The sequence below is a fragment of the Parus major genome, chromosome 7 (genome assembly GCF_001522545.3).
Source record: "Parus major isolate Abel chromosome 7, Parus_major1.1, whole genome shotgun sequence".
Classification (NCBI taxonomy): domain Eukaryota; kingdom Metazoa; phylum Chordata; class Aves; order Passeriformes; family Paridae; genus Parus; species Parus major.
In genome coordinates this window covers 5,073,708-5,087,084 of record NC_031776.1, presented here as the reverse complement: position 1 = coordinate 5,087,084, position 13,377 = coordinate 5,073,708, and the positions used below count along the sequence as shown (strand labels likewise).

General features: G+C 52.2%; 1 protein-coding gene across 1 annotated transcript; it reads left to right on the top strand.

The window, feature by feature from the left end:
* The first annotated feature begins 1,099 nt into the window (after nucleotides 1-1,099).
* On the top strand, nucleotides 1,100-12,699 carry ITGB2 (integrin subunit beta 2). Its single transcript, XM_015635449.3, has 16 exons — nucleotides 1,100-1,252; nucleotides 5,743-5,809; nucleotides 6,110-6,198; nucleotides 6,497-6,680; nucleotides 6,883-7,053; nucleotides 7,256-7,497; nucleotides 7,810-7,965; nucleotides 8,172-8,267; nucleotides 8,397-8,486; nucleotides 8,664-8,804; nucleotides 9,046-9,230; nucleotides 9,927-10,171; nucleotides 10,419-10,638; nucleotides 10,786-11,000; nucleotides 11,113-11,279; nucleotides 11,551-12,699. Exons 1-16 carry the CDS (start codon nucleotides 1,235-1,237, stop codon nucleotides 11,611-11,613), a joined length of 2,349 nt encoding a protein of 782 aa, XP_015490935.1. The 5' UTR covers nucleotides 1,100-1,234; the 3' UTR covers nucleotides 11,614-12,699.
* Nucleotides 12,700-13,377: the final 678 nt, after the last annotated feature.

The window sequence follows — 13,377 nt, the reverse complement described above, 5'->3', positions numbered from 1 at the left end:
GTGTCCCAGCTCCAGCTGGCTCACTCTCAGGGTCCATCCCCACCATATCCTGCATCAGATGCTCTGATGCTCCTGTCCCATTGCCAGGATTACTGTGATGCTTTCCTGCTGCACCTGGCTGTGATGAAACCAAGCCAGGTTTGATATCTTCTTTAATAAAAGCACCAATCCACAGAGCAAAGAAATTTTATCAATTGTACAATCCACAGGGCTTGGAAATTTTCTGCTGGCACTGCAATCGCTTTTCTTACTGCAAAAATAAACCCATAACTGTAACACAGCAGCAGGTGAACAGCATCAGGGTACTGTAATGCCTCCAGTTGCCCTGACAATGGCAGAGAATTGGAACAAGATAGTCTGTAATTTCCTTTTCAACACAAACTCTTTTGGGATTCCATGATAATGCAACATGGTGGCTCAATATCAGCTTGCTTGGAAGGAAAACCTACAAAGCAATTAATAAAGACTCACATTTATTATCTTTAAAAAAACCCTACAGTCCTATATGTTTTCTAAATTACTTTATTTTTCTTACTGTAGTGCCCTGAAGAGGTTAAGAGAAAATTGCCAGAAGCTCGTTCCTCTCTGCTTAGGGAAATGCTGCTGCTGGGAGGAGTTATTGAAGCCAGCATAAAAACAGTAAAAGGCTGCTTAAAAAAAATTCCCCACACAGCCCTGAGCTTTGCCAGAGGACAGCACTTGCATCCTCTGTCATGTGAGGAGGCCTTACTACCCTTGCAGAAACATTTCAGAGCCCAACCCACAGTCTAAGAGGAGCCAGCTCCCCATCTTCTCCACACCCAAGGACTGCCAATAGCTCCCAAATTCACTAGTTTCACCCACTCCTAGCTTTGTTTGCCCACTGTGGTCAGCACCGGTCCCCAGCAGGGCTGTGAAAGCTGAAAAGCTCTCATGAAGCGTGGGGGTTTGGGTGGGTCCCTCTCCTAGGTGCAGTAGGAGGGTTGCAAGCCCCTGGGTATCCCAGGGAGTCCGGTCCCAGTCCCACAAGGCAGGATGCTGTGAGTTTGGCCAGGCTGAGTGGGGCTGGCTGAGGTTTGGGGAAACACACCCTCCCGCAGGGCACCACTCGACTTCCTCTTCCCCTGCAACTGCAAGACAGAAATAGGAAGGAAAGATTGCGGTACATCACAGAGCTCCTGATGCCCAGCTGCTTTTTCCAGCCAAACTTAAGAAGCTGAGACCATCCTCATCCCAGCCCAAGTACAGGATAGAGATGAGGGCTAGAGGCCAGGCAAGTACAGCGTCTCAATTTTTATGCTTTTGTTCCTTCTTTCTTGGGGGGGGAGGTAGGCAGGCAACGAAGAGGTTTTGTAGCTCTGGTCTTTCAATGGCACATTTTTATTACTCCTGATCTAACATCTGGTTACCTGAGTTCAGGGAGCTTCAGGGAGCTTGGCGTGGTGTCCTTCCCGCCAGCGGGTCAGTCTGTGCAGCCTTTGCAAAGGCAGCTTGCCTGGTCTGTGACAGTTTTGCCTTTGTAGATAGCATTGAGCCCAGAAATGCAGGTGGTTATTGTGAGGACGATGCTAGACTTCCAAAACTCCCTTTTCTCACACCCTGCAGGCTCGGAAGGCAGAGCAGAGAGGGTGCAGTGTGCTCTTCCCACGCTCTCACACATGGTACTGGGCAGGGTGGCATGGGCTGTGTGCTGACGTGCAGCACCAGGGCTGTGGGCTGCCACCGTCCCCTCCCATCACCCTCTCTCTTCCTAATGGGATCTCTGCCACTGCCAGCCACGGGTTGCAGTGGGAAGGAGGGAAGTGGCATGGTGGCATGGCACGAGGATAGTAGGGATGGCTGCCTGGAGGACTCAGCACAGTGTCACCACCTGGAATGCCTGTGCACAGACCCTCCTGGCTGTCCCTGCACCCCTGTGAGCCTGGGGGAATAGCTGGGAGAGGGAGTGAGAGCCTCGCTCTTCTCCATCTCTCTGTGTGCTGCACACATCAAATACTCTGCAGACATGTGGCCCTGGGGAGAGCGGGTCCTTCCTGACATCTCAGTGGCTCTTGGATGCAGACGGAATGTGGGGCACACCCCAGGTGTCAGGGAAAGCAGCTGGGTCCCTGTGTTTGATGCTTTTTCCAGTGCCACAGCTACAGCTCCCAGCCTCCTAGCAGGTGAGGAGTAAAGGTGTGAACACATGCAGTGACATCATGTCCTGTGGCCAGCACAGACCCTAGAACGGGACTATTGCAAGTTGTGGGAAGTCTCTAAATGGTGCATTTTGCTATCCTAGCTGTGGCAGCTGTCACATCCTGCTTCACAGCGGTTTTGCACTTTTGGTGCTGCTCCGAGTGATCTCAGGCAGGCTGGAGGGTGTGGTGTTCCCAGACTACCCAGGGCAGATAGCGGGCAGCCCCTTCCCACCCAAGCAGGACTCTGACCCTGGCAGACCCAGCAGCACAAACCCCCTCCTTCCCTTCATCCCAGGGCAGGGCAAGGGTCCCACGGGCACCCAGGGATCTTGGTGCCCATAGCCAAGGGATGACACCAACTAGGCAGGGACTTGGTGCACATGGGAGAGAGCTCACCCCACAGGTCTATCCTCTGCAGGCACTGGAGGCTGCTGGAAGTAAATATATATAAAATATATTTGTATTTCCTATAATAGGACATGGGAATACATATATATATGTGTGTGTTTATGTATATACTTTTTATTTAATTATATGTATTCTTAATATATGAAAATATATTTTTATATATTTATTTTTTATATTTTTTCCTGTGATTTATATATAAAATATATGTATATATATAAACACACACACACACACACACTGAGTATGATATTCTGCATGGACTGGGAAAGACCTGTGTGTGACCACCTGGGTGGGATCTCACACAATTGAGTGACAGAAGAATCAGCCCCAAGTCAAGTGACATCCATTCTCCCATCCTCACCATACCCCACTCTGCTCATTTCCCCTCTGCACAGGGGTCTGGAGCTGCCCAGATCGCAGGGGTGGGAAGGAGCAGCTCTGCTGGGTGCAGTACCTGGCATCTCTGTCACAGCATGATGGTGACCTGGCACCAGGGATGCTTGGCAGTGTGGAGCAAGCACCCATGGGCAGTGGTGCTAGTGGAACCTCATAGTTACAGGTGGATGGTGCAAACACCACAGGAGTTGCCCCGGGATACCGGGCATGAGTGCATATCCCCCCTTTTTGTGGGAAAACAGATGTTTAGCAAAGCCCTGATGGGAACTTGTGGCTAACAGACTTCAAGACTCATCTCTGCTGTTGAACACTTGTTTTATTTATAGCAACAGGATCACTGCTGGCATCAACACTTCCCCTTCAGCCTTATTTATAACTCCCAGCTTGCTCCTCCATGAGCACAGCAGCCGGCTTCATCCCAACAGCAGCCCCCAGCAAATCCTGAGTGCCAGAGTGCCCCAGCTCTGCACCCTGCCCACAGGCAGAACAGCAAGGACAGCACCCAGCATTTAACTTATGCACCTTCCCTGAGGCCATCCTCACATCTTCTGGCATGCAGACCCTTGGGGGGCACCCTGCCCTAAGGGAGATGCTCCATTGGTGGAATACCCTGGTGGCTTCTGCAAAAGGCTTGCTGAAGATGAGGCTTGATCCTGAGCCACCCAAGTCATGTGGTGAGAAGATCAGAGCACAGGACCAAGAAGGACCCTGGTCCTGAGGTGCGTCTTTCTCCCCCTGATGCCACCTTGCAGTCCTGGCCAGGAAGCAGAGCCTGGTGGCAATGTGTCCTGTCCTTAGCTGGGTTGCTCCATCTTGGCACTCTACTCCCCACCATGGGATGAAGGCAATTGTAAAGCTCTGCAGTTCTGCTCCTTCACAGAAGGGCAGGAGGATGGACCACATGCACCCTTCTGCTTGCCTGAATTTGTGGGAAAGAAGGGGAAGAAAACAATTGCACAAGCAGAGCTCTTGTGGGAGTCAAGACCCAGGATTGGTGGTGCCTGCAAATCTGGGATGAGCTGAAGGGATCATCAAGAGGGTTGAAGGAAGTGCTGCTGAGGCCTATGTCAGTGCCCTGCTCATGCAGAGTCAGGCTGAAAGCTTGCTTTGCCCTCCTCTGAAGGCTGTAAGGAGGCAGACAAAGGCAGAAACCCCATTAGTACTCTTTGAAAGCCCTGTGCTCACCCGCCCACACACCACAGCGTAATTTCCCTCCATGGCAGAAGAGAAGTGTTGAACTTCCTGCTGTTGCTCACTCCAAGTATCAGGAGATACTCTTGTGACAAGGGCAAGAAGCCACTGTGGGGGTGAAATAAAGCATCCAAATGCAGCTCACAACATGAGCCTTACTATACAATATTTGATAGCAGCTAGCACTGGGGGTGTGTTGAGAGTATTTCTGTATTTTTGGAGTTCGGGAGCTTTTCTAAATCCACTTTCAGGGTTGCTCTATTTTCTGAGATGAGCCTGTAAACAGGAAACTCCAACCTTCAGCAAGAACGAGGAGCTCACAGAGCTTCATCCCCTCAGCACTGCACACTTTGGCATAGCAGTGGGAATGAAACACTTGGAAACACTGGGCAGGTGGAACAGCAGGAGCTCATTGAGCCCATGGGTTTGGTCCTCACAGCATGTGTGGGAACTTCTGGTTTGTAGCAGAACTGGAGCTGAATTAGGCACATATGGGGTGTCAGTCACTGAGTTCTACAGGAAACAAAGGCAGGACCCACTTTTCTTTCCTTCAAGCTCAAATTCTGCTGGCAGAATGTAGAGGTGATAGGAATGTATTGGGCCAGCTGAGCACAGCATGACACACAGGCAGGGACATTGCAGCTGTGACAATAAATTATGCACTTAAAATCTTACCATGGGGGAGGTGGTGGAGAGGAACTTGCAGAGCTCTTTGTCCAGGAGGGCTCTGGCCACCCACCATAGGATGGTGCAGACGTGGCAGAGTGAACTTGTCACCCTGAGGGTTTGGCTGGGTGACCACAGCAGTGCCTCTTGTTGGCTGTGCAGCAATGTGATGTTGGCTGTGGAGCTCTGCCAGGGGGACTGGATCCAGGGCAGGGTGGGCTTCCAGATGGCCTCAGCCATAATCAGTGATGGCCACTACCTGTATCACAGCTGGGCACCAAACCTCACTGTGCAAACATTACCCACTGACCTACCTAGACCCTCTCTCTGCCTTTGGGAGAAGACCAGACATCCTTTCAAGGCTGACCAGTGTCATCCTCAGCTGGTGTGGTGTCTTACAGAGGCTGATGAGCTAAGGCAGCACACCCTGATGCCTGAGAAGGGGACGGATCTGAGCAGCCCTAAAGTACTAACCTGCCTCAGTGTCTTTTGACAGTTTGCCTTGTTTTCTCATTTCCACATCACTCTGAGCTGTTTATTTGGTAAGTTCACAGGAAGAGGCAATGGCAGGAGTGGTTCTTTTCTTACTCAGGGCAGCTATCAGAGCTATTTTGAAACTGATGACCTGGTTTTCAGGCACTGTGTCTAATATTGCTAAAAAAGGGAGTGTTTGTTGTTCCTTTGTACTTTCTTATTCCTTTTTCTTCTTTTAACAAATTCCTCTTTTCTGACTTCCTCGTGTTCATCCATGTTGCAAGGCCATTAGACTGTCAGGGTTTGCTCCAGGGCTTTGCTGGGGAAAGGTGTGACACATGACAGTTTTAATGAATGTGATCTCAACACAGGTTGTCCAGGGAAACTGCAGCTGCCTCATCCCTGGGGCACATCCCAGGTGGTCACGAGAATGTTTTTTGTCTTGCAGAAAATGTGTCATGACTACTGTCTCCAGCTGTCAGCAGTGACCTGGGTGCTACTGCTGGTGACAACAGGTGAGCATGACCTGCCTTCCTCCCAGCACCTTTCACAGGCAGTGAAAGGGTGGGGGGGATCCGAAATCTGCCCAACAGCAGAGGGGACACAGCACTGAGAGGTGTGTAAAGGCAATGTCCTTACACTTCCTGGGATCTGGACTTCACACGAGCCAGCTCAGCTGAAGGACAGCAAGGCAGTTGAGGGCCCTTCCAGAGCCCCCAGCATTGGTTTGGGAGGCAGGGCAGGCTCAGGCCAGCATGAGTGCATGGTGTTGGGTGTCTTCCCCCCACACCAACTCTGCCTTCTTGCCTTTCCAGCCTTTGCCATGGAGTGCCCCAAGATCAAGGTGGGGACGTGCAAGGACTGCATTCAGTCTGGTCCAGGATGCGCCTGGTGCAAGAAGCTGGTAGGTCCATGTAGCCTGTCTAGTTGTTACCCCCCAGCAGTCAGCTAACAGGCATCAATCAAGGCAGTCACCCTGCCTGCCTGGCTCTGCCTGACTCCATTGTGGGAGTGTTTCATGTCCTGCCTGAAGGATGGGGCCACGAGGGATCCAACAGCTATAACCTTTCTCCATCAAAGGCTTTCTTTTCTTCATCAATGGCCTGGAGACCTGGATTGGGGGGCCAGGTCATCCTGTATGGTGCCTGTTCACCTCCTGCTCCTCTGTTTCTTTTCTTTCCTGCTGGTGTTGTCACACGCAGAATTTCACCAAAGCCGGTGAGCCAGACTCCATCCGCTGTGACACCATTGAGCAGCTGAAGCAGAGGGGATGCCCAGAGAATGAGATTGAGTTTCCAGGCAATGAGATCAAAAGGACACAGGACCTTCCCTTAAGCAACAAGATACAGCTGACTCCACAGGAGGTGCACCTGAAACTGAGGATAGGTATGCTCTGCCTGGCATTCCCAACACCCTTCTTCTTGTGGCCTGCCAGCAACGCCCTTCCACTCATCCCCAGACTCACCTGAGACACAGCAACACATTGCAGCTTGAATTTCCACCCCTTTTCTTCCCAGAGAGAGGGGGGGTGGGTGATGGCACAAGCTGGCACAACACAGCAGCTGATCCTGCCATCCCTGTCCCTCAGGCCAGCCTGCTGTGTTTGAAGCGAAGTTTCGCCGTGCCATGGGGTATCCCATTGATCTCTACTACCTCATGGACCTCTCCTACTCCATGCTGGATGACCTGGAGAAGGTGAAGAAGCTGGGAGGGGAGCTGCTCAGGGCGCTGCAGAGCACCACCCCTTATAGACGAATTGGTGAGCCTGTCTTCATCCTGGCACATCTGTTTGCTGCTGGGAAGAGCTGCAGGGCTGGAGGGGGATGCAGGAGGTGGACAGCAGGTGTCCTCTGCCAGGCTGAAGAGTGTGGCAAGGCAAGGGACATGGGCATGTGCGTGGGGGCCAGCAGATTGTCCATGCCCTGTGCCCTGCCCCTGAAACTGTAGTCTGGCTACCCTAGGGTTTGGCTCCTTTGTGGACAAGACAGTGCTGCCATTTGTGAACACACACCCCGAGAAGCTGCAGAACCCCTGTCCCAATAAGGACGAGAAGTGCCAGCCTCCTTTCGCCTTTAAGCACATCCTGTCGCTGACGGACAATGCCAAGCAGTTTGAGAACGAAGTGGGGAAGCAGTTCATCTCAGGGAACCTGGATGCCCCAGAGGGGGGGCTGGATGCCATGATGCAGGCAGCAGTGTGTGGGGTGAGTCCTGCACCTGCCCTGCTCCCAGGGGCTGTGCTCAGTCAGGAGGGCTGCTGCCCACCCACACAGGTGGCACTGCCCCTCTCCAGGTGGGCTCTGGAAGCCCATCCTGCCTAAGTTCTGATTTGGCAGCAGGGCAGGTCACTCTGGAGAGTACAAGAGAGCATCCCACCCCAGAGCCTCCTAACCCTCATCTCCCTTAACCCACATTCCTCGTGCCCCCTGCCCCATGCTGGGGCTGACACAATGGGTGGGGTCACTGTCCTGCCAGCCTTGCCCAGGGACAGGGGCCACTCTCTGTGCCACTTGCAGGATCTGATCGGCTGGCGCAACGTGACCCGCCTGCTGGTGTTTGCTACTGATGACGGCTTCCACTTTGCCGGGGATGGCAAGCTTGCGGGCATCCTGACCCCCAACGATGGCAAGTGCCACCTGGAGGACAACATGTACAAAAGGAGCAATGAGTTTGTAAGTACCTGGGAGCTGCTCAGCATCTCCAACACCCCCCACCTCACTTCCCCAGGCAGAAAAGATGATGTCATGTAAATAACAGCCTGTTTCAGAGACCAAAATACCACCTTAATCACCCTAAGTTGTGCTGCCACACCCAAAGTGTCTACTCTTTTGCTGGTGGGGGAGGTTGTGCTGAGTGTGCTATCCCTCTCCCCATCCAGGACTACCCATCTGTTGGCCAGCTGGTCCAGAAACTTGCTGAAAACAACATTCAGCCCATTTTTGCGGTCACCAGTAAGGTGGTGGATGTTTACAAGGTGAGAATATGTCAGATCCTCCATCCCCTTTCCAGGAGGACAGACACAGCTGTGTGTGTCTCCTGCTGCTGTCTCCTGCTCTGCTGTCATGTGGTAGGAAGTGCTCACTTCTTTGCTCTCCACTGGCAGAAACTCAGTGAGATGATCCCAAAGTCAGCGGTGGGAGAGCTGAATGAGGACTCCAGCAACATCATTGAACTCATCCAAGTGGCCTACAATGTAAGTGTGGAGTTCCCACCTCTCCAGTGACATCACCTGCATTTCCAGAACCACCCCAGGCAGCTGAGATCCTGACCTGTGGTGCTCTCTGGCTCATTTTCCTGACCTGCAACCCCATACCCTCTTGGTTCAGTCTACTCTTGGACTGATGACACCTTCTCCACCATTTTTTCAAAGAACCTCTCCTCGCGGATAATCTTGGACCATTCCTCCTTGCTGGACACTCTGGATGTCAAATATGACTCCAAATGCAAAAATGACAAGGACTCTGTGGATGAAGCAAGAGGCCAGTGCGACAATGTCAAGATCAATGATGAGGTATGCTCTCCCATACCAGGAACACCCCACAGCTTGCATGGTTTCTGTTGCCCATCCTGTTTAATGACAGGAACCCTGGTTGCTCTTCCAGGCTTTCTGTTTTTATTAATTTAATGCCAAGAGTGTCCAAAAAGCTACGGAATGTGGGAGATCTGCCGTTGTTCTGGATGCGCATGTCCTCAGCCTAGGGCCTGCACACAGTGACATCTGGCCCTTCCCTGTCCTACTCTGCACTTTCTAGGTCATCTTCAAAGTGAAGGTCACAGCCAAGGCGTGCATTCCAAACTATTCCTTCACCATCCGGCCACTAGGCTTCACAGACACCCTCACTGTCCATGTGGCCAGCAACTGTGACTGCCGCTGCAATGACCAGCCTGACCCAGCCGCTTGCAATGGGCAAGGCATCATCGAATGTGGCATCTGCAGGTATGTGCTGTCCACCCAAAACACAATTTCAAATGCTGCCAGAGCTGGGGAATTGCTGGGAGAGGGATGTTGGGCCAAGCCTTGGCTGGGCTCTGTAGCTTTGCACAAATTTTTTTTGTTCAGAGGGGTGGATCCGTGCATTTCCCTTGGAACTGTCCCCTGTGTTGATGGAGGCAGGGGACACAATGAGCTGGCTCTTCTGTTGGTGGAGGTTATGCTGTTTCCCTAAGGGCCTCAATCCAACTGTCTACCCATCCATCCCAGTATCAAATCATCCACCAATCCACCGACCAAGCAGACACAGATTTCTGTAGTGGGTGAAAATCCCATTTCTTGGCTGCAGCTCACAGGTCTTTAAGTGTAATTATTGCTTCATGGCCTCTCAGTGACAAAGAGAGGCAAAGACTGGGTTCCCTCAGGAAATACTCACATCTCCTTGGCAAGGGCTTAGAAATCATAAATATAACAATAATTTTTTGGCATTTATTTGGTGTTGTGAATACAACTGGTGGAAAAGCAGCATTTCTGAGGTTTGCTCCCAGTCAGCCACCCTGCTCCAGCATGGAGTTAGCACCAACATGCTGTGATTGGTTTTTGGTGAGGCTGTCCTGGATTTGCTCCACTTTTGTGGAGGTCTGGGCCCTGTGCATGCCCCATGGCCACTGACCCAAGCTTGCTTGTCTCCTCTGGCGGCAGCTGCAATTCAAGATACACAGGGAAGAACTGTGAGTGCGACACCAAAGGAAAGAGCAGCAAGGAGCTGGAGCGCAGCTGCCGGAGGGACAACAGCTCGGTGATCTGCTCGGGGCAGGGGGACTGCGTGTGCGGGCAGTGCGTCTGCCACACCAGTGACACACTTGGCAAGTACATCTACGGCACCTACTGCCAGTGCGACAACATGAACTGCGAGTTCTTCAACGGCTCCCTCTGCGGCGGCCCAGGTGATGTGCCTGCGACAGCTTTTCCAACTGGCCACTGCTTAGAAGAGTTAAATGCCCAGGGAGATGCGGCCTTTTTGTGCCATAAGCCCAGTGGGAGGGTTTGGGGCTGCTGGGTCCCACCACACCAGCTCCTTGAGCATCCCGTGAAGGGTGGTGTGGTGGGCGCAGGGTGGGTGGCGCTCTCCAAGCGTGGGCAGAGGGAAGGTGGCCTGGTTGCCTGCAGGATCTGAAAGATCTTCCTCTGCAGCACGAGGGCAATGCGACTGCGGGACGTGCAAGTGCCTGCCTGGATACGAGGGCAGCGCCTGCCAGTGCCAGCAGTCGACGGAGGGCTGCCTCAACAGCCGCAGACACGTGTGTAGCCTCCGCGGGACCTGCCACTGCAACCGCTGCCAGTGCTGGGGAGGGTACCAGCCCCCCTTCTGCCAGGAGTGCCCAGGCTGCACTTCACCCTGTGGCAGATACATGTGAGTGATGCCCACAGAGGCGCCACGGGGGCAGGGGGGATCCCTAATATCCCAGGGAAGGATATTGGGCAGAGCCCAGCTGTAGCCAAAGCCAGGTGAGAGGGTTGCTGCCCCTGCAGATGTGAGCTGTGGCTGCTTGTTTTGCAGCTCCTGCGTGGAGTGCAAGTTCTTCAACAGTGGTCCCTTTGAGAAGAACTGCTCCCAGGCCTGTCCCAACATCCACCTGCACACAAACTCAACAGAGGTGAGCATAAATGATAGGAAATGCAGAGAAAAGGATTCCCAGAACTGCTGGATGTCCTTCCGTATGGTCCAGGAGGATGGCGAGGATATGTACACCATCATCGTTGATCCTGATAGAGGTATCCCATCCCTGCTCCCCCTGCCCTGACACAGGCAGGCTGCCAACCTTGCTATGGCAGCCTTGCTGCTTTGCCAGGGGCTGCAGCCTGACACTGTCTGTCTGTCCCAAAGAGTGCCCACAGCCTCCCAACATCCCACTGATCGTGGGCAGCACCATCGCTGGCGTGTTCCTCATTGGCATTCTGGTCCTGGTCATCTGGCGGCTCTTGATGGAGCTGCTTGACCGTCGGGAATACCGCCGGTTTGAGAAGGAGAAGACCAAAGCCAAGTGGAATGATGTAAGAGAGCCCATCCATGCCAGTGGAGTGTTGTGGGGTGCTCAGATCCACTGGGAACAGTCGGAAGGGACATCCTTTCCAGAGGCAGCCATGTAGACCTGAGCTCTCCCCACTGCTTGTTTTTCAGCCCAGCTGGATTTTGCCATTTAGGGGCCTAAACACCCTATGGGCTCTTCTTCCAGTGCTGTCTGTGCTGTTGGCATTGGGATGGGTGGGATGGGTAATGCTCTGCTGGAAATCAAACACAAGGCTCTCACTTCTCTCCCTCCAGGCTGATAATCCCCTCTTCAAGAGTGCCACCACCACTGTCGTCAACCCCAGGTTTAATGAATGAGGCAATACCTGGCAGCACTGGGACGCACTGTTAAAAAAGGAAATGCCAAGCTAAGGAAAGATCAAACCAAGGAAATCTGAAACTAAGGCTCCCAGCCCTTCTTCTTTATCCTCATGTTTTCATCCCTTCTTCCAAGAGCCCTCATCATGTCAGGTGCTGACTGAAGGACTGCACCCACGCCAGTCTCCTGGCCCTGCTTTCCAGTTGTGTTGGTGGAGCTGGTAGAGGGGAACACCACAGGAATGTGCAGTGGGTCCTGCCCCATCTCCTGATGCTAACTTTGCTTTCTGGCAGCAGTCTTGGACACTGACCCCAAAGCCAGAGTACAGAGTGCTTCCAGCTTTTGTTTTGAGCTGGGATTTCAAAACTACCATCTCTCCTCTGCTCCAGCAGGATCTGCCTCCAGGCTGCTCCATGCCTTCCCCTGCTGCATTGGTCTCTACCACTATGCAATGTTTTCCTGAGAACTCACTGCCGAGTTGGACATAAAGGGTTCAAGCAACTGCAGTGATATGATAGGCCCTAAGGGCTAGTGAGCACCTGTATCTTGTGATGAAGAGCAGCTGGAGAACATGCACTGGATCTTTTTCCCACATCACCAACAGCTTCCTGACATCGCTCCCTGCTCAGACCTACCTCAGGCCAGGTTCTGCCTGGGCTTCTGCATGCTTGCCTTGTCTCCATCATGCCTTGAAGTCCTCTGTGCAGTAAGGAGCCACTGTTTGATCTATAGAACTTGGTCTATGATCTATGAGCACCTGGAAAATGCAGGTTGGAGGTCAGCCATAGCTTCTCCCACCCTCTGAGGCATGATCTTTTCTCTGCTTTGCAAGCATGTCAGTCATGCCAGGAGCCAGCTGTGCCAAACATCTGGCAGTACCCAGAGCCTCTCCAGCTCAGCACTTATCCCAACCACACATAGCAGCCAGTTGCTCTTACATTGTGGGTCATTCCTGTGAAATAGTGGTACAATTCCTTATTTGCTTTAAGTTTGGGATTAATTTGCATAGAGTTGTATTGTGTTGAATCTTTATTTGCTCTGTGAAGAAGTTTAATGTGAATAAAGATTAATATATAAGGTAAATACATCTGTCCTGCTAAGAATTAGGTGCAAGGGCAGCAGCTAAAGCATTCATTGGAGAAACTACCGTCACACCTTGTCATTGCTGCCACCATCTTCCATAGGTACAGTGCCTGGGAAGGATCCAAGCTAGAGAAGCAAACTGTTTTCTACACAGTTTGCCATCTATGCCCTGAATGGTGCTCCCTTGCGAGTCAAAACTGACTCACTGAACAGGACAGAGCAGTTCTCATCCCTGCCCATGTGCTGGCAGCTGTCCACAGACCACCTCAAATGAGATTGGCGGTGCCACATCAGATCAGGGATCAATCTGGGACATTTTATTGTTCTTAAGCAGTGACTGTGAGGGTCCAGGGCAAGGTAAGAAGGAAAGTGTGTCTGATAATCCACCTAGTTCTCTTCCAGACTGCAGCTATTTTTGGCTTCAGGACCCTCAAAATGTTTGCTTGTTTTTGCTCAAAGCAGTCTGCAGGCTGGGACACACCAGTAAGGTTGGAAAAAAACTCTTAAGATCATTGACTACCTAACCATTAACCTAGCACTGCCAGCTCCAACACTAAATCATAATCTCTAAGTGCCAGATCTACACATGACATCCCTTGAGACCAGGCTGCCAGGGTTACACACCTGAGCCCCTGGAGAAGCTTTCTGGGCACTGTGCCTGACGGGCTCCTCTCACCTGG

Coding starts and splice junctions, on each gene's coding strand:
- ITGB2 (XM_015635449.3), top strand. Junction 7,054..7,255: donor CACCCCTTATAGACGAATTG/GTGAGCCTGTCT, acceptor TGGCTACCCTAG/GGTTTGGCTCCTTTGTGGAC. Junction 7,966..8,171: donor ACAAAAGGAGCAATGAGTTT/GTAAGTACCTGG, acceptor CTCCCCATCCAG/GACTACCCATCTGTTGGCCA.